Source organism: Ahaetulla prasina, chromosome 9 (assembly GCF_028640845.1).
Source record: "Ahaetulla prasina isolate Xishuangbanna chromosome 9, ASM2864084v1, whole genome shotgun sequence".
Classification (NCBI taxonomy): domain Eukaryota; kingdom Metazoa; phylum Chordata; class Lepidosauria; order Squamata; family Colubridae; genus Ahaetulla; species Ahaetulla prasina.
The window spans coordinates 11,190,905-11,214,409 of record NC_080547.1 but is presented as its reverse complement, the minus strand read 5'-3'; the positions used below and the strand labels follow the sequence as shown (position 1 = coordinate 11,214,409).

Below are 23,505 nucleotides of genomic sequence, written 5' to 3'. Positions count from 1 at the left end.
CAGTGCCAGTAGAACATTTAACAGTCACTAAACAAACTGTTGTAAGTCGGGGACTACAGTATATGTATATATCATAGCTATGCCTAAAAGGGCAAAGCTTGGGCCACCGAGTTTGTTGTTTGATTTTTTTTGCCCTCTGTGGACCCCTGTTGTCTTCAGAAAACTTCACCCACCTCTGTTTTCCAGCCAGGATGCTTGGTAGGGTGGAGCTGCCCCCCTGGGCATGGTGGCAGTCTTTGATGACACACAAATACACACTCACAAACCACACACACACACACAAACACACACACACACACACACACACACACACACACACTTTTGCATGCCCAGCCTACTTGGGAATGAATTCACTTGGCTGTAAAGATAACAAAAGGTAGCCAAACCTTCTTTCTTCCCGCACCAATTAATTAGGTTTTAATAACCTTATTTATTTACCTTTTAACTATAGCGGGGAAGGAGGGAAAAAAATAAAGATAAATAGCAGATGTCCCAATTATTTAGGACGGGAGCCTTTCGCACAGACTTAAATAAACAGAGCCCCTGGCATCCTTCCACAAAATCTTATGCAGAGAGCTCTACAGGTGGTGCTAAGGGGCAGACAAAGACAATCCACATAGTCTGCTGACTCACACCCGGCTCAGCCCTGCCATCTGCACGACCTCAGAGGACTCACCACGATGTCTTCCTCAGCTGCCACTGTTGCAAAAAAAAAAAAGATGGGGTGGTGTGTGGTTGCATGGCTGTTGAGGGCCAGATATCTGATGTTGGTCTGGACTTCTGCACCCACATCGGGGAGCCTTACAGAACTGAGCAAACTTGTAATCCTTGCGTTATTTTCTTCCCTTCCTAATTTCCTGAGCAGGGAAAGGAGTGTGTGTGTGTGTGTGTGTGTGTGTGTGTGTGTGTAGCAACAGGCTTAGAGAAAGAGAAAAGACTGCTTGAAGAATTTCCTATGGAGGGTGGGTAGCTTTTCCAGGAAAAAGTGGCTGCTTCTCTTCTTTTTATTTATTTATTTGTATCTCGCCTTTATTATGTTTATAAAGAACTCAAGGCAGTGGATGTATCTGACATACGTCCCTCCTCCTATTTTCCTCACAACCACAACCACAAAAGATGGGCTGAGCTGAGAAAGAGTGACTGGTCCAAAGTAATCCAGCCGACGTTCACATCTAAGGTAAGACTAGAACTCCCAGCCTCCTGGTGATTGGCCCAAAGTCATCCAGCTGGCTTTCCTGCCTAAGGCGGGACTAGAACTCTCGGTCTCCTGGTGATTGGCCCAAGTCATCCAGCTGGCTTTCCTGCCTAAGGCGGGACTAGAACTCTCGGTCTCCTGGTGATTGGCCTAAAGTCATCCAGCTGGCTTTCCTGCCTAAGGCGGGACTAGAACTCCCGGTCTCCTGGTGATTGGCCTAAAGTCATCCAGCTGGCTTTCCTGCCTAAGGCGGGACTAGAACTCTCGGTCTCCTGGTGATTGGCCTAAAGTCATCCAGCTGGCTTTCCTGCCTAAGGCGGGACTAGATCTCTCGGTCTCCTGGTGATTGGCCTAAAGTCATCCAGCTGGCTTTCCTGCCTAAGGCGGGACTAGAACTCTCGGTCTCCTGGTGATTGGCCTAAAGTCATCCAGCTGGCTTTCCTGCCTAAGGCAGGACTAGAACTCACTGTCTCCTGGTGATTGACCCAAAGTCACCCAGCCGGCTTTCGTGCCTAAACTCACAATCTCCTGGTTTCTAGTCAGGTGCCTTGTACCTTAAACCAAACTGCCTCCCAATAGCTAGCCACCAAGAAGGAATCCTAAAAGACCACAAGCTGGTTCATTTATTTTAGATTTATATCCCACCTTTCCTGAAGATGCCAGGAATCCACAGCCTCCTCATTCCCCAGCCAGCTCCTTTCTAAATCCCTAATCCAGCCTAAATCCCTAATCCATATTTGGCTTCCGAGATCAGATAAGATCAGGCTTTTCCAGGACAGTTAACCCTGATTTCCGAAGCATTTGCAAGGACGGTCTTTTATTTTCTCCCTAATGTCGTAGTCCAGAAAGCCCCTTTCCTGCACCAAAACGTTGAGATTAAATGTTCACCCTTTGCTGTCAAATGTGCAGAGGGGGAGGTATAAGATTACTGTCCTTTTTGGTGAGAACCAAAACAGTGAAACACAATCCTAGATTATCAGCCTTTGTTCCCAGACCTTTTCTGTTTGTCCACCAAAAGGCATGCAGTATTTTTAGTGAAGTCCAGGCCTTGTTCCGCCCTTCTCCAATAGCTGCAAGTTTTTTTATAATGCTTTTTTTGCTCGGTTCACAGGAGTCTTAGATACACCTTTGAAGAAGAGATGGAACAGCAAACACGTCGCACCCAAATTCACAGACCTTAATAGCACGCACAACATGTGGTTTAGGCTCAAAGGAGGGTGAGTGAGGCAAATCATCATCAAGGGATGATGATGTTCAGGTCCAACACTCTTCATACTTTACATAAATGACCTTTGCGATCATATTAAAAGCAACTATGTTCTCTTCGCTGATGATGTTAAACTATTCAACACTCCAGACAATGCAACTACCCTTCAAAAAGACCTTGACTATGTGTCAGATTGGTCTAACAAGTGGCAACTTCAAATCTTAACCAACAAATGCTTCGTCTTGCACATTGGCAAAAAAAATCAAAACATAAAATACAAATTAGATGGACATGACCTTGTAGACGACCCTCACTCTGTCAAAGACCTTGGAGTACTAAGGAGAAGGAGGAGGGAAATAAGGAGGAGGAGGAGGAGGAGGAGGAGAAGAGGAGGAGGAGGAGGAGGAGGAGGAGGAGGAGGGGGAGGAGGAGGAGGAGGAGGAGGAAGAGGAGGAGGAGGAAGAAGAAGAAGATGAAGAAGAAGAAGAAGAAGAGGAGGAGGAGGAGGAGGAGGAGGAGGAGGAGGAGGAGGAGAAGAAGAAGAAGAAGAAGAGGAAGAAGAAGAACAACAACAAGAAGAACAAGAAGAAGAAGAAGAAGAAGAAGAAGAAGAAGAAGAAGAAGAAGAACAAGAACAAGAACAAGAAGAACAAGAAGAAGAGGAGGAGGAGGAAGAGAAAGAAGAAGAGGAAGAGGAAGAGGAGGAGAAGAAGAAGAAAGACAACAACAACAACAACAACAATAACAAGAAGAACAACAACAACAAGAAGAAGAACAAGAACAAGAACAAGAGGAGGAGGAGGAAGAAGAGAAAGAAGAAGTGGAAGAGGAGGAGAAGAGAAGGAGAAGGAGAATCATCTCTGAATTTCATCTGGCTTGATTCATTGATTAAATAAAAATAATAAAGAGCCTGGCTTAAAATAATGGATTTAAAATCTCATCAGACTCGACTTGAGCCATTTGCTCATTTTTTATGAAGCAGGGAAAAAATCCTTTGTCTTTTCTTAGGCTTTGCGCAATGTGATAGAGGATGCTTCATGCCAGTTGTTAAAAACTGAAGTGTCGGTCCTCTAAAACTCCTTTCTGATTCCAAATGTTCATCTCTCGGAAGGGCTTCCTTCGAAGCACAAACCAAAGCAAATGCCGGGCCTCGTGCCAAGATAAGCCACATTATTTATCATTGCATCAGTTTAAGGAGAGAGATGGAGCAATGAAGGAAGTTTCTAATTCTAAATAACTTTGAATTTGAAAAGGGACGTTCACACTACACGCCTGTCTTTCCCCTGTCAAGGAAAGTTGACAAACAAACATTCTAAGCTGTGAAAAGAAGGACAGTTGTGGATGATGGGTAAATACTGCAGCTTGGGTGGGGAGGTCAGACAAGGAATAATGGATGGAAACTGATCAAGGAGAGATTCAGCCTAGAAATAAGGAGACAGTGAGAGCAATCAGCCAGTGGAACAGAAGTTGCCTTCAGAAGTTGTGGGAGCTTCATCACTGGAGGCTTTCAAGAAGGGACTAGACTGACATCTGTCAGAAATGGTGTAGGGTCTCCTGCTTGGGTGGGGGGGGCTGGATTAGATGACCTACAAAGTACCTTCTAACTCTGTTAATCTAATTTAATCTAATATTATATATATATAAAACTGCCTAATATGCAGGTAGCCCAAGTTCAAATATGAGTAAGGGTATGGCTAGCTGATGAGAGCTAAATAGCTCGAAATAGATCTATACTAGTCTCCCTTTATTTCTTTATTAGCAAAAATAAATTATATATATTATATATACACACACGCACACACACATATACATACATACATACATATATTTATTTATTTATTTATTTATTTATTTATTTATTTATTTATTTATTTATTTATTAATTATTTAAATTTCTATACTGCCCCTCTCCCGAAGGACTCAGGGCGGTTTACAGCCAAAATAAAACAATCAATATAAAAGTTAAAACCAATTTAAAAGCAAAAATTCAAAGTTGGCTGGACCATTTAAAACCAATAAAAACCCCATTTAATAGAATAGAATATAGAATAGAATAGAATTTTTATTGGCCAAGTGTGATTGGACACACAAGGAATTTGTCTTGGTGCATATGCTCTCAGTGTACATAAAAGAAAAGATATGTTCATCAAGGTATAACATTTACAACACATTTAAAACCATTAGGCCAGTCCTGTGCGATGAAACAGAAATGTTTTCAGCTCGCGTCGAAAGGTCCGGAGATCAGGGAGTTGGTGGATACCCGGTGGTAGCTCATTCCAGAGGATTGGTGCCCCCACAGAGAAGGCCCTCCCCCTGGGGGTCACCAGCCGACATTGTATAAATATATACATATTTAGTTTCTGAGTTCGCAGAATGTCTGTTTCTTTTTATACAAATATACCTGGAACTTGTATTTTTAGAATAGTTTGTTATATATTTATATATATTTATATTTATATAAGTGAAAGGTCCATTCCTGTATACAGGTAGTCTTCACCTTATGACCCCAATTAGAACCTGAATTTATGTTGCTAAGCAAGACAGCTTTTAAGTGAGTCAATTCTACAACCTTTTTTTTTTTGCTACAATTGACCTTGGGACATTGCATCTGTCGTAAATATACAGCGGTTGCCAGGTGCCCAAATTTTGATCACAGGACCCTGGAGATACTTCGATGGCTGTATGTGCGAGGAACAATAGTAAGTCAGTTTTTTTCCCAGTCCCGTTCTCACTTTGAATCAGTGGTGGGATTCAGCCGGTTCACACCACTTCGGGAGAACCGGTTGTTAACTTTCTGAGCAGTTTGGTGAATTGGTTGTAGGAAGAAATCATTAGGGCAGAGAACCGGGTGTTAAATTACTTGAATCCCATCATTGCTTTGAATGATCACTAAACAAACGGTTATAAACCAAGAACTCCCTGCACCTCCTCAGGGATTATAGGCTGAGATGGGAGAGACAGAGAAGAGAATGATTAACACCAATAACACCAATACCCAGTAACAGTTTGGGGCTGCAAAGATTTAGAGGAGAAAGATCTGCAGAGTGAAACACCAGACATAGGAGAAAGAATTGGTCATCATAGCTTTTTTAAAAAAATCCTTCTGCTAAGAGTCCTTTCAGCTCTCCACCCTGCAGGTGCTGAAACAAACTTTCATGGCCAAATGCCAAAATAGTTTTAAAACATGGATGACCAAGGCTGTGTGCGTTTGGTTAGATCGTATCCCAAAACCAAGCAGCAGCAAAAGAAAATCACACGATAGTTTCAGAATCAAAGGTTGGAGGCAGTAATAAAGGTCCCCCTCGCACATACGTGCTAATCGTTCCCGACTCTAGGGGGCGGTGCTCATCTCCGTTTCAAAGCCAAAGAGCCAGCGCTGTCCGAAGATATCTCCATGGTCATGTGGCCGGCATGACTCAACGCCAAAGGTGCAAGGAACGCTGTTACCTTCCCACCAAAGGTGGTCCCTATTTTTTCTACTTACATTTTTTACGTGCTTTCGAAACTGCTAGGTTGGCAGAAGCTGGGAGAAGTAACCGGAGCTCACCCCGTTACACGGCAACACTAGGGATTCGAACCACTGAGCTGCCAACCTTTTGAACGACAAGCTCAATGTCTTTTTTTTTTTGTTTTTTTTTGTTTACATTTATACCCCGCCCTTCTCCGAAGACTCAGGGCGGCTTACATTGTGTAAGGCAATAGTCTCATTCTATTTGTATATTTTTACAAAGTCAACTTATTGCCCCCCCAACAATCTGGGTCCTCATTTTACCTACCTTATAAAGGATGGAAGGCTGAGTCAACCTTGGGCCGGGCTCGAACCTGCAGTAATTGCAGGCTACTGTGTTCTTAATAACAGGCTTTTACCAGCGTGAGCTAAACCGGCCCCTCTTAGCCCCTGAGCCACTGTGTCCCCTTTGGAGGCAGTGGTGAAATTTAACTTTTTTTACTACCGGTTCTGTGGGCATGGCTTGGTGGGTGTGATGTGGCTTGGTGGGCATGGCAGGGGAAGTTCACTGCAAAATCTCCATTCCCTCCCAACTCCAGGGGGAAGGATATTGCAAAATCCCCATTCCCTCCCCACTCCTGGAGGAAGGATATTGCAAAATCTCCATTCCCATCCCACTCTCCATTCCCATCCCACCCAGCCAGAAGTGGTATTTGCCGGTTCTCCGAACTACTCAAAATTTCTGCTACCGGTTCTCCAGAACCGGTCAGAACCTGCTGGATTTCATCCCTGGTTGGAGGATGTGAGTCTATACTTATGCATATTTTCCTGCTGAAATGGACATTTCTCATTGGTTCAGGTTTTGCTATTTTATTCAGAGGTTGTGTTCAACCTGAAGTCAGAAATCAATTTTTACTAGAGTTTTTGGGGTCACAGTGCCATCTAGTGGACGAAATTACACAGGGACTGAAAAAACAGTGTTTTTCAACCATGACCCGCCTAAAGATGAGTGGACTTCAATTCCCAGAATTTGCTAGCCAGCATAGCTGGCTAGAGAATTCTGGGAGTTGAAGTCCACCGATCTTAAAGGGGCCAAGGTTAAAAAACAAACAAACACTGCCCTGGGGTAGACCAAAATCAGGAGGAAACTGCTAGCACCTTTGGCAACTAACACCCTGGAAATTCACGTGGAAAGAGTAGAAATTCTAAGGAAATCAATTCTGTCTTAAGACAGCATGAATGTTTCCGGCTAAGTCACCAGCCATCAAAACCAGCTTGAGGGAGTTTAACTGAAATTGTAGAAATTCTGTTGTAGAAGGAAATGGTGTGGTTGTGTTGCAGTGAGCCACATGGGGTCAGTGTTGAATCTTCAAAATCAGGGGTCTCCAACCTTGGTCCCTTTAAGACTTGTGGACTTCAAAGCTGGCTGAGGAACTCTGGGAGTTGAAGTCCACAAGTCTTAAAGGGACCAAGGTTGGAGACCCCTGTTCAAAAAAATATCTTCATTAACTTGGCTCTTCCTGGAAGACTTTGCATCTGGGAAACCTCTAGTCTAGATGCATTTCAAAGGAACTTGGCAGGCTAACACAATAGAACCTCAATTCAAAAAAAAAGAACAACAAAATACCTTATCCCACCAGACTTGAAATCCTAGGCTTAGAAAATTTAGAACTCCGTTGCCGCCTTCAACAAGACCTAAGTTTAACTCACAGAATCATCTATTGTAATGTCCTTCCTGTTAAAGACTACTTCAGCTTTAATTGCAATAATACAAGAGCAACCAACAGATTTAAACTTAATGTCAACCGCTTTAATCTAGATTGCAGAAAATACGACTTCTGTAACAGAATCATCAGTGCTTGGAACATTTTACCTGACTCTGTGGTCTCTTCTCATAATCCCAAAAGCTTTAACCAAAAACTTTCTACTATTTACTTCACCCCATTCCTAAGAAGACCATAAGGGGCGTGCATAAGAGCACAAACGTGCCTACCGTTCCTGTCCTATTGTTTTTCTTTTTTTCTTCTTATATATATATATATATATGCTTATACCTCCTTATATTTCTTCATATATATGTTTATATACTATATAATCTTTTTGTGTGATGATTATGTATATTGTTGTGACAAAATAAATAAATATAAATAAATAAAATAAAATAAACTCTTCACATCTTCCCCTCTATCTGGAAGAGCTTCTCCTGTTGAATTCCTAACAGGGTACCATAGAAAAGATTTGGGGGGGGAGGAGGGGGGGAGAAATGAAAAAAGAAGATAACCCTGATGTGTGGTTTGATAATCTCACATCTCTAAAGCATCTCTAAAGAGGTTGGCTGCAGATGGAACCACATTGGACGATAGGCAAAAGTTTGCAATTTCTGGGCTACAAAATCCAGGAAACCACAAAACAACACATGAGAAATTGTGTAAAAAATAAAAATTTTAAAGCCTTAATTGCCCTCCCTGTATTTTTCCAGCCAACTTGATGCTCCGCGAGTCCCTTATGGAGGCACGTGATGTTTTGAAATTATCTGTGTGCTTTTCCAGTTTTTTTCAAAACCATAAGGACCAGAAACTTGAGAGTGTTAAAGTGCCTTAAAACAAGCAAAACTCAGAGGGGGAAACTCGCTCCAGTGAAATCAAGTGGCTGGCTCTCATTTTACCACCTGCCAAACAATTGTTTAGAACGAGTAATATTATTCCGACGGAAAAGAGCTTGATACCTTTGTTAGCGACAAGAGGCTGTAATTAATCCGACAGAGTTGACTTTACAAACAGGGAAGTCTTATCTTTCTGGCCCAATGCCAGTTGTCAAGAAACGTGGTTGTGTATGACAAAGACAAGAAGTCAAATTAAAAAGATCGGAGGCTGATAACAACAGGCGTAGATAAACCAGTCCACATTAACTGGCTTACGTATTTCCACACATGGCTTTCTAACCATGAGGACTAGAAACCTGGCTGATGGACAGCACTCTCGACAAACAGAAATGCACCATCCGGTTCAGTGGTATTGATGCTTTCCTGAATTTTGCGATGATGTTTTCAAAAAGAGAAGAGTGTATATTTGGCAAAAAGCACCCAAAGACACTGGTGTTGGTTTTACAAAAAAAAAAAAATACTGTGCAGCACACAGCTTGTGTAATGTGCCAAATGTAGTTTGGCTAATGGACTTGGGGACCCCAGGGTGACGAGCAACCCATCAAGTGGTTGGTTTGATATCACCAGCAGGATAGAATGGAACAGAACAGAACAGAACAGAACAGAACAGAACAGAACAGAACAGAACAGAACAGAATAGAATAGAATAGAATAGAATAGAATAGAATAGAATAGAATATTGGAATGAAGAATAGAATAGAATAGAATAGAATAGAATAGAATAGAATAGAATAGAATAGAACCGGACAGGACAGGACAGGACAGGACAGGATAGGATAGGATATAGGAATAGAGTGGAATGAATAGAATAGAATAGAATAGAATAGAATAGAATAGAATAGAATATTGGAATGAAGAATAGAATAGAATAGAACAGGATAAGATAGGATAGGATAAGATACAGGAATAGAGTGGAATGAATAGAACAGAATAGAATAGAATGGGATGGGATGGGATGGGATGGGATGGAATAGAATAGAATAGAATAGAATAGAATAGAATAGAATAGAATAGAATAGAATAGAATAGAATAGAATAGAATAGCAGAGTTGGAAGGGACCTTGGAGGTCTTCTAGTCCAACCCCCTGCTTAGGCAGGAACCCCTACGCCAATTCAGACAAATGGTTATCCAACCTCTTCTTAAAAACTTCCAGTGTTGGAGTTTATTGGCTTTTATTGGGATTTTATTTCTGTAAACTGCCTGGAGTCACCATAAGGTGGGTGGCCGTATCGTTTTTCTTAATATTCTTAATATTTTTCTCAATATTAATTTCCCTCCTACTCTTGGATGATGTTATAAGGCATAGCATGCCAAAACAACCAGACCCAGAGACAGTTTTATTCCGTGTACCATCACACCTGCTGAACCACTAAAACTTTCAAAGAACGGTTACAAGAATTGGGTATGTCTAGTTTGATGAAAAGAAGGACATGGGGAGACATGATAGCAGTCTTCCAATATCTCAGGGGTTGCCACAAAGAAGAGGGAGTCAAGCTATTCTCCAAAGTACCTGAGGGCAGGACAAGAAGCAATGGGTGGAAACTGATCAAGGAGAGAAGCAACTTAGAACTAAGGAGAAATTTCCTGACAGTTAGAACAATTAATCAGTGGAACAACTTGCCTCCAGAAGTTGTGGGTGCTCCATCATTGAAGTTTTTCAAAGAGACAAGACCAGCTGATTCTCACAGTAATGTCTTACGTCTAAATATATTTACTCATGTAGTAGGGCAGTGCTTCTATTTATTTATTTTATTTATTTATTTTGTCACAACATCATACAAAAAGATTATATAGTATATACACATATAAACATATATAGGAAGAAGAAAAGAAAAACAATAGGACAGGAACGGTAGGCACGTTTGTGCGCTTATGCACGCCCCTTCTCTTATTCTTCTCATCTGTTCCACTACCTTCTCCTATTGATATCATTATTATGATTATCATTGCTTTGTTATTATGATTATTATTACTTTGTTGCTCCGCATGTACATTGAGAGCTTCTGCACCAGAGATCAATTCCTTGTGTTCCAAATTCTAAATTCCAAATTCCATCACACTTAGTCAATAAAGTATTCTGTTCCACTGATAAATATAAAAAAATGGAGTGGGCGCAAAGCATCCAGGAATTTGAACATGCAGAGTTTTCAGGGCCCCCTAGCAACGCAGAGCAAGTAGGATACGAATTCCTGAACTTGGTTTCACGTCAACATCTTTCTTCTAGGCTCACCTTGCATTGTGTCGTTGTTCCGTTGTGCTCTCTGACCCTCTCCACGAAAACAACAACGGGATCCAGTTTCCCCTTGGCGGCATTTCAACCCTGCGTGATGAAATATTTAGAAACGGACATCAACCCGTGTCTCTTCTTCAAAGACTGAACGGTGCTCAGCCTGAAAGCAAGGACGATGTTTCTCTTCATCTTCCTTTTCTCTGTTTTTACAGCTTGCCCGGCTGGCAATCCTACGCTGCAGAAAGAAGGATGCAAAAATGGGTTTAATTGCGGGAGAAGACAACAGAACTCATCTGCCTGCCCGGAAGGTACATGGAACGATCGCAGAAGGATCCCAGAGGTTGAAATTCTAGAAAGAGCGCAGAGAAGAGCAACAAAGATGATTGGGGGACTGGAGGATAAACCTTTTAAAGAACGGTTTGCTGGAATTGGTTAGGGATAACTTAACGAAAGAAAGGATCAGGGGTGACATGATAAAGCAGTGTTCCAATATTTCAGGGGCTGCCACAGAGAAGAGGGGGTCAACCCAGTGGCGAAATTCAGGTTTTTTTACTACTGGTTCTGTGGGCGTGGCTTGGTATGGCTTGGTGGGCGTGGCTTGGTGGGCATGGCGGGGGAAGGATTCTGCAAACTCCCAATTCCTTCCCCACTCCAGGGGAAGGATATTGCAAAATCCCCACTCCCAGTGCACTCTGGGGCCAGCCAGAGGTGGTATTTGCCGGTTCTCCAAACTACTCAAAATTTCCGCTACCGGTTCTCCAGAACCTGTCAGAACTTGCTGAATTTCATCCCTGGATCCACCTATTCTCCAAAGGGCTGGACAAGAAGCAACGGATGGAAACTCATCAAGGAGAGAAGCAACTTAGAACTAAGGAGAAATTTCCTGACAGTGAGAACAATTAACCAGCGGAACAACTTGCCTCCAGAAGTTGTGAATGCTCCAACACTGGAAGTTTTTAAGAAGGGACTGGACAACCATTTGTCTGAAGTGATGTAGGGTTTCCTGCCTAAACAGGGGGTTGGACTAGAAGACCTCCAAGGTCCCTTCCAACTCTGTTATTCAGTTATTCAGAACAGACTGTGCCCCCAAATGAGGCTAAACATTGCCCACATTGGCTAAACATTGCTTTAGATTAATATTTCTCAACTTTGGCAACTGTAAGATGGGTGGACTTCATCTCCCTCTTCAGGGCCAGATGCAAGTAGATTCCATTCATGGTTTTGTTCTCCTTTTCAAGGTTTCTTCTGCCCGGTTGGCAATAGCTCCCCCATTCCGTGCCCAGAAGGCACTTTCCGTTCTGCGGGATTGTCTTCCTCTCTCACCTGCCTGGCCTGTCCGGTGAATTTCTTCAGTGCTAAAATGGGCCAGGTCGCTTGCTTGCCGTGTGGCTCGGAGGCCGTGCAACCCAAAGAGGGCCAAAATACCTGCGTGTGCCTTCGGCAAGGCCGCATTTTTCAGGTATGGGGTGTGGATTTTGCTCTAAATGATCCCTTGACATGGCTGTTGGCAGACATGGGTCATGGTGGGGTCCTTGCTGTTTTTTGAGCTTGGTTGCAGGCATTTCATTATCTAGCTGGGTAACATCATGAGTGCTAGAAGGGGATGGAGTTTGCTCTCTGTTTACTCCACTCCCTTCTAACCAATGATTATAGAATAGAATAGAATAGAATTTTTTATTGGCCAAGTGTGATTGGACACACAAGGAATTTGTCTTGGTGCATATGCTCTCAGTGTACATAAAAGAAAAGATACGTTCATCAAGGTACAACATTTACAACACAATTGATGGTCAATATATCAATATAAATCATAAGGATTGCCAGCAACAAGTTATAGTCATACAGTCATAAGTGGAAAGAGATTGGTGATGGGAACTATGAAACAATTAATAGTAGTGCAGATTCAGTAAATAGTCTGACAGTGTTGAGGGAATTATTTGTTTAGCAGAGTGATGGCCTTCGGGAAAAAACTGTTCTTGTGTCTAGTTGTTCTGGTGTGCAGTGCTCTATAGCGTCGTTTTGAGGGTAGGAGTTGAAACAGTTTATGTCCAGGATGCGAGGGATCTGCAAATATTTTCACGGCCCTCTTCTTGATTCGTGCAGTATACAGGTCCTCAATGGAAGGCAGGTTGGTAGCAATTATTTTTTCTGCAGTTCTAATTATCCTCTGAAGTCTGTGTTTTTCTTGTTGGGTTGCAGAACCGAACCAGGCAGTTATAGAGGTGCAAATGACAGACTCAATAATTCCTCTATAGAATTGAATCAGCAGCTCCTTGGGCAGTTTGAGCTTTCTGAGTTATGTTCCCTAGTTGGGTAACAAAAGGTCTGTAAGTAAACAAACTAACTCAGAGAGCACTAAGGACCCCAATTGAGGGGAGGGTGGACATTCCAGAGGGATGGATTTAACTTCTTCTCTTTCCAGCCCAGCGATGCTCAATGCCCCTGTGCTCCCGGGTATCGGAGCCTCCGAGAAGACAGGCGGTGGGATTGCGTCAAAGAAACCTATGATATTTGTAGGGATGATACTGTCCGGAACCAAAATGGCCAGTGCTTAACTAAGGAGGAGTGGGCTCACTACTGTTCAGACCAGGTGAGTGGAGGGTTGTGGGAGAAGCCTACTGTGGTTGGGGATCTGGTGCAACTGGCTTTGCAGCCCCCGTTTTGGCCACTGATCTTCCAGCTTGGTAGCATTTTCCTTGATTCACTCAAAGGGTGCTAAGCTAGGCCCGTCACTGTCGTAATTCCTGACAGTCATAAATTGGATCATCCATGTGACCAGGGGTGAAATGCTCCCGCTTCAGACCGGATTGGCCCTCCTACCCATGCCCACCCAATCACCTGGTCACCTGCTTGCCCGCTTGCCCGCTTGCCCACTTGCCACTTCTTTTAAAAAATGCTTTTAAAAGGCTGAGCCGCATGATCATCAGAGCCTTTTTTTTTTAACTTTTAAAAGCATTTTTAACAACTTCTTCGGGCTGAATAGGCTGTAAAAAAATGCTTTTAAAAGGTTAAAAAAAGAGGTTCTGACGATCACAGCTGAGCCGCGCGATCGTCAGAGCCTTTTTTTAAACTTTTTAAACTTTTTTTTTACTGGCAGGATGCGCAGCCAGCGAACCGATAGTAAACCGGTTCAGATTTCACCACTGTATGTAACTGATCCGATTTTACCATCTTCTTTTGCAGCGGTCATTAAACAAACATCACAATTGTAAAGGGGACCGATGGATCGCTATGGGCCAGAAGTAAATACAGGTTTTCAGTGAAAATTGTTGTAAAATATAGTCATGCGATTGCCTGGTTGATGAGTGCTTGAAATGTCATCACTTGACCCCTATGGGATAGCAGTGGGAATTTTAAATCCCTGGTGTAAGTACCTCCAGGGAGGTCATATGTCAAGGATTACCTGTACAGTGTAAATTTTCATTCAAGGAAACATTGGGTTTTTTTCTGGATCTTCCCGGCTAGGTTTGTGACATCCCCCAAGACTATCAAGGTTATGACAAAGTTCTTGGACTTTGCCTTTGTCAAGTGGGCAACACATGTGGTCTCCGGTGCCGACAACCGCAAAGAGGCATTTTGAAATTCTTTTGTGAAGACAACCGAGCCCGATTTTCCATCGTGTACAAAAATGGCAGGCAGGTAATGAAAGTTGAGAAGGGAGCGGATTTTTTCCAGAGCTGCTCGTTTTATCAGAAATCTAGAATGCTTGGGCTGAGTATCTTCCCAAGGGCCAGCTGAAATCCAATTATCATTTTGCGAAGGAAGTTGGAACTGTCACCAACAAAACCTGAATCTCTCAGGCACAGAAATAATGCTAGATTCCCCCCAGAATTTGCTGGTGATAGAATAGCATAAACAGCATATTCCCCAACCCGTCAGCTTTTTATGAGGAACATTTGTCTGTATAATTGGGACCTAATTAAAAGTCGCGTTCTTCGAAAAAATCAGCAGCGCTGTGTTCACACGATCCGTAGTTCCATGCGTAATGTGCAAACCTGAGCCAGTTTTAACCTGGGTTTTCTTTAGTTCTCACTCTGGTTTCTCCTTGGTTAGATGAAATTAGCATTTTACTATTGGGAAAGTGCCAACCAGGCTGGAAGGGAGAATCAAGCGAGGATCTAGCATGGAGTCCTTGCACGGCTGCAAGCAACATAAGCTTGACCTCCCCTTTCAAGATTCATAAAGCCTTATCTGGCCGTTCCCAGGAGAAGGCAAACAGTCTGGGGAGGTTCTTGTAATGTAGGTGGTAGACAATAAAGTTACCGACTTCGTCTGTTGTGCTTGACACATCCTTTTCTCCTAGGTGGGAAGCTGGAGATGGAGGGAGGACAGCTTCCTGCTAAGTCTGACCCCAAATTTAGGCTCCTGAGAACATTGCCACCTGGAGATGGGATTAAAGACGCCTTGTCTTCAAATTTTTCCTAGGTTGATATTTTTTGGGAAGAGCTAGCAGCTTCTTTGCAAGGACTCGGTTTCCATGCTCAAAATCTCTGTGCCTCAGAGACCCAAGAGCCCCAGCCAGTCTACGTGGTAAAGACAAATGGTAAGGAAGGACCAAAGAAGAGAGACAGTCCATATTTCTTTGCTTCAGATTTTCCCTCTGGTTTTATCTTTGGTGCGTATGCTCACAGTGTACAACAAAAATGTTCTTTCTGCGCCAACTTAGAAAGCTCAAACTGCCCAAAGAGCTGCTGATTCAGTTCTACAGTGGAATGATTGAGCCTGTCATTTGCACCTCTATAACTGTCTGGTTTGGCTCTGTAACCCAACAAGAAAGACACTGACTTCAGAGGATAATTAGAACTGCAGAAAAAACAATGGCTACCAACCTGCCTTCCATTGAGGACCTGTATACTGCATGAGTCAAAAAGAGGGCTGTGAAAATATCTACAGACCCCTCACATCCTAGACATAAACTGTTTCAACTCCTACGCTCAAAACGACACTATAGAGCACTGCACACCAGAACAACTAGACACAAGAACAGTTTTCCCCCAAACGCCATCACTCTGCTAAACAAATAATTCCCTCAATACTGTCAAACTATTGTCTAAATCTGCACTTCTATCAATCTTCTCATTGTTCCCATCACCCATCTCCTTCCACTTATGACTATATGACTGTAACTTTTTTGCTTCTATCCTTACGATTTATACAGTGGTGAGATTCAAGTAATTTAACACCCGGTTCTCTGCCCTAATTATTTCTTCCAATAACCAGTTTGCCAAACTGCTCAGAAAATTAACAACCGGTTCTCCCGAAGTGGTGCGAACTGGCTGAATCCCATCACTGGATTTATATTGATATTGCTTCCTGATTGCTTATTTGTAGCCTATGACTATCATTAAGTGTTGTATCATTAAGTGTTAAATTTGTACCCTATGACTATCATTAAGTATTGTACATGTTGTACCTTGATGAAGGTATCTTTTCTTTTACATATACTGAGAGCCTATGAACCAAGACAAATTCCTTGTGTGTCCAATCACACTTGGCCAATAAAAAAATTCTATTCTTTTCTATTCTAAAGTTCACCAAAAGTCTTGACGCACCTGAGAGCAAAGAGGAGGCTGGAATAAAGCATGAAATACGGATTCAGGTTAAGAGATTGTGAGGATAACCAATTCCTTCTCCATCCTTACAGGAAGGGGATTTATAGGTGTGAACGATCCTGAACCAGAAATACTACAACATCTCTTTGCAACACAAAGCCAGATCCCATCAGCTTCCCCAAGTGATTTGTGGGCTGCAAAGTCCTGGGAGATTTCACGTACGTAGGCATCACGTTTGGTAACCCTTCGGTGGTGAGAGGTCAGACTTGGCATTTTGGAGAGGGTCAAAGTGGGGGGGGGGGGGTTATGCACAGTGAACAGGACCCTGTCACAGCAGGGGTGAAATCCAGCAGGTTCTGACAGGTTCTGGAGAACTGGTAGCAGAAATTTTGAGTAGTGTGGAGAACCGGCAAATGCAACCTCTGGCTGGCTCCAGAGTTGTTGTTGTTTTTGTTGTTTTTACATTTATATCCCGCCCTTCTCCGAAGACTCAGGGCAGCTTACAGTGTGTAAGGCAATAGTCTCATTCTATTTGTATATTTACAAAGTCAACTTATTGCCCCCCCCCCAACAATCTGGGTCCTCATTTTACCTACCTTATAAAGGATGGAAGGCTGAGTCAACCTTGGGCCGGGCTTGAACCTGCAGTAATTGCAGGCTGCTGTGTTCTAATAGTGGGGAGGGAATGGGAATTTTGCAATATCTTTCCCCCAGGAGTGGGGAGGGAATGGAGATTTTGCAATATCCTTTCCCTGCCATGCCCACCAAACCACGCCCACCAAACCACACACCACGCCCACCAAACCACGCCCGCAGAACTTGCAAGTTTTTCTCCCAGGGGGGAACCACAACACGAAAGACGAACGAACAATAACAAAATGTGATTCGTCAAATTGTGCCCGTCCGTGAATGAAAACGCAGATCTATTTCACTAAGGGGTTTTGTTGTGTTGTTGTTGTTGTTGTTCATTCAGGGACTTCTGCCAAAAGTGGTTTTCGATTTTCCCAGCCAGAACCTGCCAATGCTACACCGAAGAGCACGTTAACTGGCATTCTTAACCCAACGGTGTGCCTCCAAATGCACGAGAGGCTCATGTTCATTGTTTCTAAAGACCACTACCCTGTTTATGATGTGTAAGTACAATTCTGAACCCCTGCGAGGTGTGTCTTCCTACCTCCCATTCTAGATCCCGCTGATTTCTCATTTCACTGAGTCATTTTCCTGTGCTATTTTTTAAAAAAAACAACGAAAGAGATAGATCAACCAGGTTTGCTAATTTCGCTAACAGTTGCTAAAATAAGTCATGGCCCGGGTCAATGTCAAATTCCTGTTTCTAGACCTGTGGGCTTTTTCAACTTCTCCAGAGTAGAAAACTTTATTTATTTATGTGCTACCCACCTTACTAGTCTTTTATATGCTGTTCAACTCCCTGGTTGATCTAAAGCCATTCTCTGTGTTTTGTTTCATTGACTGATCATCATTCTTGGGTGGAATTGCAGATTAAACATTAGAGGAAAGCAGCGGTGAAATCCAATTTTTTTTTACTACCGGTTCTGTGGGCGTCGCTTGGTGGGCATGGCAGGGGAAGGATACTGCAAAATCCCCATTCCCATCCCACTCTGGGGCCAGCCAGAGGTGGTATTTGCCAGTTCTCTGAACTAGTCAAAATTTCCACTACCGGTTCTCCAGAACCTGTCAGAACCTACCAGATTTCACCCCTTGAGGGAAGTCTTTTTTGGGAATGAAATCATGTTAGACAACTGGTGCCTTTTATCTTGTGTTCCTTCCTAGCAATAATTTATACAATACAAACCAAGATTTTGACTGGGGTGCTTTCCGCAAACTCGCAGAGGAAATGCGATTGGCTTCCACTTCAACCAGCTTTTTCTTCTTCCTATTCCAACTCTACGATCCTGGCACTTACATCTTGAGGCTGAGTAGCAATCAGCACAAAAAAATGGTGGGTTTTGGTCCCAGCAGCTTGGCTTTCAGGACAGACTTGGAATGAGTGTCCTGTGAAGGGGCAGGAGATTTATCAAATGGGATCATGGTTCCATTCTTCATTCCTATGGCTTTGATCAGCAGCCTTCACCATGGATCTCTTAAGGGATGTGTATAATTTTTAATTTACTTACTTTGAGACCGAAACCATTACAAGGTAAAACTAAACATCGAGCATGAAGAATGATATCATAATTATAGAACAGGTTTCCTCAACCTTGGCAACTTGAAGATGGGTGGACTTTAACTCCCAGAATTCCTCAACCAGGGGGAGTTGAAGTCCTCACATCTTCAAGTTGACACAGTTGAGAAACACTGCTGTGGATGGATGGATGGAGGAAGGGAGGGAGGGATTGATTCATGGATGGATTCATGGATAAATGGATGGTGGGTAGATGGGTGGATGAGTGGATGGATAGAGATAGATAGATGCTAGAGATAGGATAAATAAATAGATACTGTAGATAGATATCATAGAGGATAGATGATAGATGATAGATAGATGATAGATGATAGATAGATGATAGATGATAGATGGATTATACATGATACATGATAGATAGATGATACATGATAGATGATAGATAGATGATGATGATAGATGATAGATGATAAATAGATGATACATGATAGATAGATGACAGCTGATAGATGATAGATAGATTTTAATTTATTTATTCAATTTTTATGATGATAGCTGATAGCTGATAGACAGATTATACATGATACATGATAGATAGATGATAGATGATAGATAGATGATAGATGATAGGTAGATGATAGATGATAGATAGATGATAGATGATAGATGATAGATAGATGATAATGATAGATGATAGATAGATGATAGATGATAGATAGATGATAGATGATAGGTGATAGATAGCTGATAGCTGATAGCTGATAGATAGATGATACATGATAGATAGATGATACATGATAGATGATAGATAGATGATAGATGATAGAGAGAGACACACAGAGAGAGAGAGAGAAACAGAGAGAGAGAGATAGAACTTTCTACCCCTTTTAGAAAGTAGACCATGGTTGGCTAGGGAACGCTGGGAGATGAAGTCCACCCATTTTAAAGTTGCCAAGGTTGAGTAATACTATCCTAGAGCACACAACAACACCATACCTCCAAATTCTGATCTAATTTTCCCTGCCCGTGTGCTCCTTTTGAGCAGTATATACGAATCCTGCCATTTGGTGGACAATGTTACGAAGAAGGACCATTCTACCCAACAACTCCCGGTTATGTTGTTCAAGTAGGCATCGCAAAGATCCCAGCTCTAGTTCTGAAACCCGATTGGCCGGCAATCATTGGAATAACCATCGCCCTCGTCTTCCTCATCCTCATCTATCTCGTGCTGATTGTAAGTTCAGACAACGATGACGACAACCATCCATAGAAATGCATCCTTGTGCATCAATTTTCTCAGACGTTTTCTTGATTCAGCAAGCCCTTTTTTCTCTCCAAACGTTACAGATTCTTTGCCAAGCTTTTGGATGGGCCAACAAAGGAAGTTCCACTCCTCAATTCCGAAAATTGCAGTTGAAATATAATCTGGATAAATATTCATCCAGAGAATCCAAAATTCTGGTCATCCGGAAATATCAATCTGGCACACAAGCAAAGGGGTGTTTGGAGAAAAATTCCAACCAGGTGGAAAGAAGAGAAGGTAGATGTTATTTTTTTATGTGATAAAAATAAAACCGCACGTCCGCAAAGAATTAGCTTGGATGAATGCTTCCCCTGAACGCTGCTAAGCAAATTGCACTGTAATTATCTCCTGGCAAATAGCTCACTTTGAAATTAGCACAGATTGGGGGATATCTATCAAATGAGAAAGCTGGTGCAATCCAATGGTTGCCGTATTTAACTGCAAAGATTTGGGCCCAAAGCATTTTTCTTAGTCACGTATTCTCTAAACCAGGGGTCTCCAAATTTGGCAGCTTGAAGATTTGTGGACTTCACCTCCCAGAATTCCCCAGCCAGCATGTGGGGAATTCTGGGAGTTGAAGTCCGCAAGTCTTAAAGTGGCCAAGGTTGGAGACCCCTGCTCTAGCCTGCTATTACTGGTTGCCCTAAGAAGTATGCATTAAGTGTCATTCTCTTCGTAGACCAGTGCAAACTATGGGACTCTGAAGACCTCCTAGACCTTGACTCCTTCAACACCAATGTGTTTTTCGAAATTCTGCTTACCCAATCTCTGGCTGTGACAACCAAACTAAGTCAGTTTAAAGAAGAGGTGAGTTATTGCCATGTAGAAGTCAAGGAACAAGTCAAGGAACTGTGAATTTCTTCCATGCAGAAAGTTGGGTTTTTTTTCTCTTTAAAGACTAATTGACAAGCAGCAAATTATTGGGTGTGTGTGTCTGTATGTGTGTGATGCAAAGAAAGGAAGAGTTCGCTTACTTCTCTCCATTGAAGAAGTCCTGGTCATCTTCTGTAAACTTTGGAATGAGAGATAGATAGATAGATAGATAGATAGATAGATAGATAGATAGATAGACAGACAGACAGACAGACAGACAGACAGACAGACAGACAGATAGATAGATAAGGTAAGGATAGGATAGATAGATAGGATAGATAGATAGAAAGATAGAAAGATAGGATAGGATAGGATAGGATAGGATAGGATAGGATAGGATAGGAGAGGATAGGATAGGATAGGATAGGATAGGATAGGTGGGTGAGTGGGTGGATGGATGGATGGATGGATGATAGATTAGAGAGAGAGAGAGAGAGAGAGAGAGAGATGGGTAGGTAGACAGAGATAGATAGATGATAGATAGATAGATAGATAGATAGATAGATAGATAGATAGATAGATAGATAGATAGATAGATAGATAGATAGATAGATAGAAAGATAAGGTAAGGTAAGGTAAGGTAAGATAGGATAGGATAGGATAGGATAGGATAGGATAGGTGGGTGGATGGATGGATGGATGGATGGATGATAGATTAGAGAGAGAGAGAGAGATGGGTAGGTAGACAGAGATAGATAGATAGATGATAGATAGATAGATAGATAGATAGATAGATAGAGGTAGGTAGGTAGGTAGGTAGGCAGACAGACAGACAGACAGATGATGGATGGATATAGAGATATATATCTAGAGATAGTGATAGTGATAGCAATAGAGATAGGTAGGCCAAAGAGGTTGTAGAAAAAATGCTTTTAAAAGGCTCCTCTGATGATCCCAGCTGAGCCACGTGATCCTCAGAGGCTTTTTTTTTTTTACTTTTAAAAGCATTTTTTCGGCCGACGCTACATTGGGGTGTGTGGGGGTTCTCCAAACCACCCGCCGCCATTGCTACCGGATCGGGTAATCCGGTCTGAAACGGGAGCATTTCACCCCTGTAAAAAACGATATATGCAGAGTTATCTTCATTTTAGATGTCAGAAGGGTTTTGTGGCTCCCGGTGTTTTCTTTTCTGTGGAAAACAAATCCAAATGGCTCTTTTGAGCGTTTAAGGTTGCCGACCCCTCAACTACTGTAGATGACATGCAAGGTCCCTTCCAACTCTGTTAAACCGTTAAATCTTCTCTACGCACATTTCATTTGTAGCTGAAATCCATATACTTCAAACTCCTGGAGGAATTGGCCTCCCTCCGAGATCTTTGGGTAGCCAAAATGTGCATTCCCGATGGAGGAAAACCTTGCAGTGAGGCTCTAGTGGGAGATTACATGAAAGTGAAAGAAGAGGTATGAGAATCAAAGGAACTTTTCTGAGTTTTTTTTGACAGGGGTGGGAAAACCTGAGTATTGTCCCCAGTATGCCCTTAAAACAGATTTTTTTTTTCAACCATGGCAAGGTTAAGGCGTGTGGATTTCAACTCCCAGAATTCTGGGAGTTGAAGTCCATATGAAACCCATATGATGAAAGAATCAGGAAGAGATCCCACATCCTGTAGAGACTTCAATGCTCTCCTTTCCTTCCTTCCTGCCTGCCTGTCTGCCTGCCTTCATGCCTTCATCCCTCCCTTTCTCTCTTCTTCCTTCCTTCCTGCCTGTCTGCCTTCATCCCTTTATCCCTCCCTTCCTCTCTTCTTCCTTCCTGTCTTCCTGCCTGCCTTCATCCCTTCATCCCTCCCTTCCTCTTCTTCCTTCCTTCCTGCCTGCCTCCCTTCATGCCTTCATCCCTCCCTCCCTCCTTCTTACTGCCTTCCTTCCTTTTTCCTTCTTTCCCTCCCTCCCTCCTTCCCTCAGCCAGAACAGAGTGCATCCAAAGGCTTGAATGTTGGAAAGGATGGTTCTAGATGACATGTCCCTACTTTACCGTTGTGATTTAGGCGGAAGAGGAAATTAGGTGCAGAAAGCATCGGGCAGCAGAATACGAAGAGAGTTTGAACAGGCAGATCAACCTCTTGACTCAGCATCTGAAGCATGAGGAGGAACACTGGGTGGCCTTTAATTCTGCTCTCCAGGACGTTGTGAGGCAGGTGGAGATGTTGGATGAGCTGGTTTCTGGAGAAGAGCTTGGTTCAAATTCTAAACCGGAGCACTGGAGGTAAGAGCAATCCTTAAAAGCTTGACTGCGCCAACCCAGTTCCTCCTGGTCTCCTTGACCAGGTGGTTGTGATTTCTAGCTAGTCAATAGCAAGACTTGGGGGGAGGGGACTCTCTTTGAAACATAGCTTGTTTGGGGACAGCTTGTTTGCTGTCTTCTTCTTCTCAGGTTGTTGAACCTCATAGATGCTGCAATCAAGAAGCTCACCAGCACGATGGTTAAGGAGACCCATCGGCTCACGCAGTGGGGTCTTCTTGGAGAAGGAACAGGAGCAGGCCTTCTGGACAAAGAGAAGACCAGGGTGCTCCCCAAGGACGAGCTTGTTGGTAAAAGGGAACCCCTTAAAAGTTTGCATTTTTAAAAAGTGGGGCTTGCTTTATCAATGTTGCTCTCCTAAGGACTTTAGCTGATAAGGGTCATAGTGCAGAATGCATTATCCGTTTCTAACAACGAAGGTGGGAGACAAATAAATAAATATAGCAAAAGTTTAATTGATGAAAAACTTTAACCTTATGACCGCCTACTGTCGACCTCACCCCATTCCTAAGAGGTCTATAAAGGGCGTGCATAAGCGCACCAGCGTGCCTACCGTCCCTGTCCTAATGTTTTTCTTTTACTCGTATCCATTTCATGAATTTATAATTACATTTACACTTGTATCTGTCATAAAATACATGCTTGACGA

General features: G+C 42.7%; 1 protein-coding gene and 1 long non-coding RNA gene across 2 annotated transcripts; both read left to right on the top strand.

The window, feature by feature from the left end:
• Positions 1-10,949: 10,949 nt before the first annotated feature.
• LOC131203961 (uncharacterized) lies at positions 10,950-13,299 on the top strand. The gene is made up of 3 exons (XR_009156500.1): positions 10,950-11,051; positions 11,982-12,202; positions 13,166-13,299. It is a non-coding gene; the product is annotated as an uncharacterized LOC131203961 (long non-coding RNA).
• A 665-nt stretch (positions 13,300-13,964) lies between these two features.
• LOC131203934 (uncharacterized) lies at positions 13,965-23,249 on the top strand. Its single transcript, XM_058194664.1, has 12 exons — positions 13,965-13,985; positions 14,209-14,382; positions 15,169-15,286; positions 16,388-16,513; positions 17,269-17,428; positions 18,087-18,255; positions 19,484-19,672; positions 19,786-19,978; positions 20,421-20,548; positions 21,878-22,015; positions 22,603-22,820; positions 22,989-23,249. The coding sequence occupies exons 1-12, from the start codon at positions 13,965-13,967 to the stop codon at positions 23,179-23,181; spliced, it is 1,827 nt and encodes a 608-aa protein (XP_058050647.1). The 3' UTR covers positions 23,182-23,249.
• Positions 23,250-23,505: the final 256 nt, after the last annotated feature.

Bases quoted from the DNA above. Each gene is read 5' to 3' on its own strand.
- LOC131203934 (XM_058194664.1), top strand. From the start codon at position 13,965: ATGGATCGCTATGGGCCAGAA. The intron at 14,383-15,168 runs GTAATGAAAGTT...AATTTTTCCTAG, and splicing joins TGTACAAAAATGGCAGGCAG to GTTGATATTTTTTGGGAAGA. The intron at 15,287-16,387 runs GTAAGGAAGGAC...CCATCCTTACAG, and splicing joins CTACGTGGTAAAGACAAATG to GAAGGGGATTTATAGGTGTG.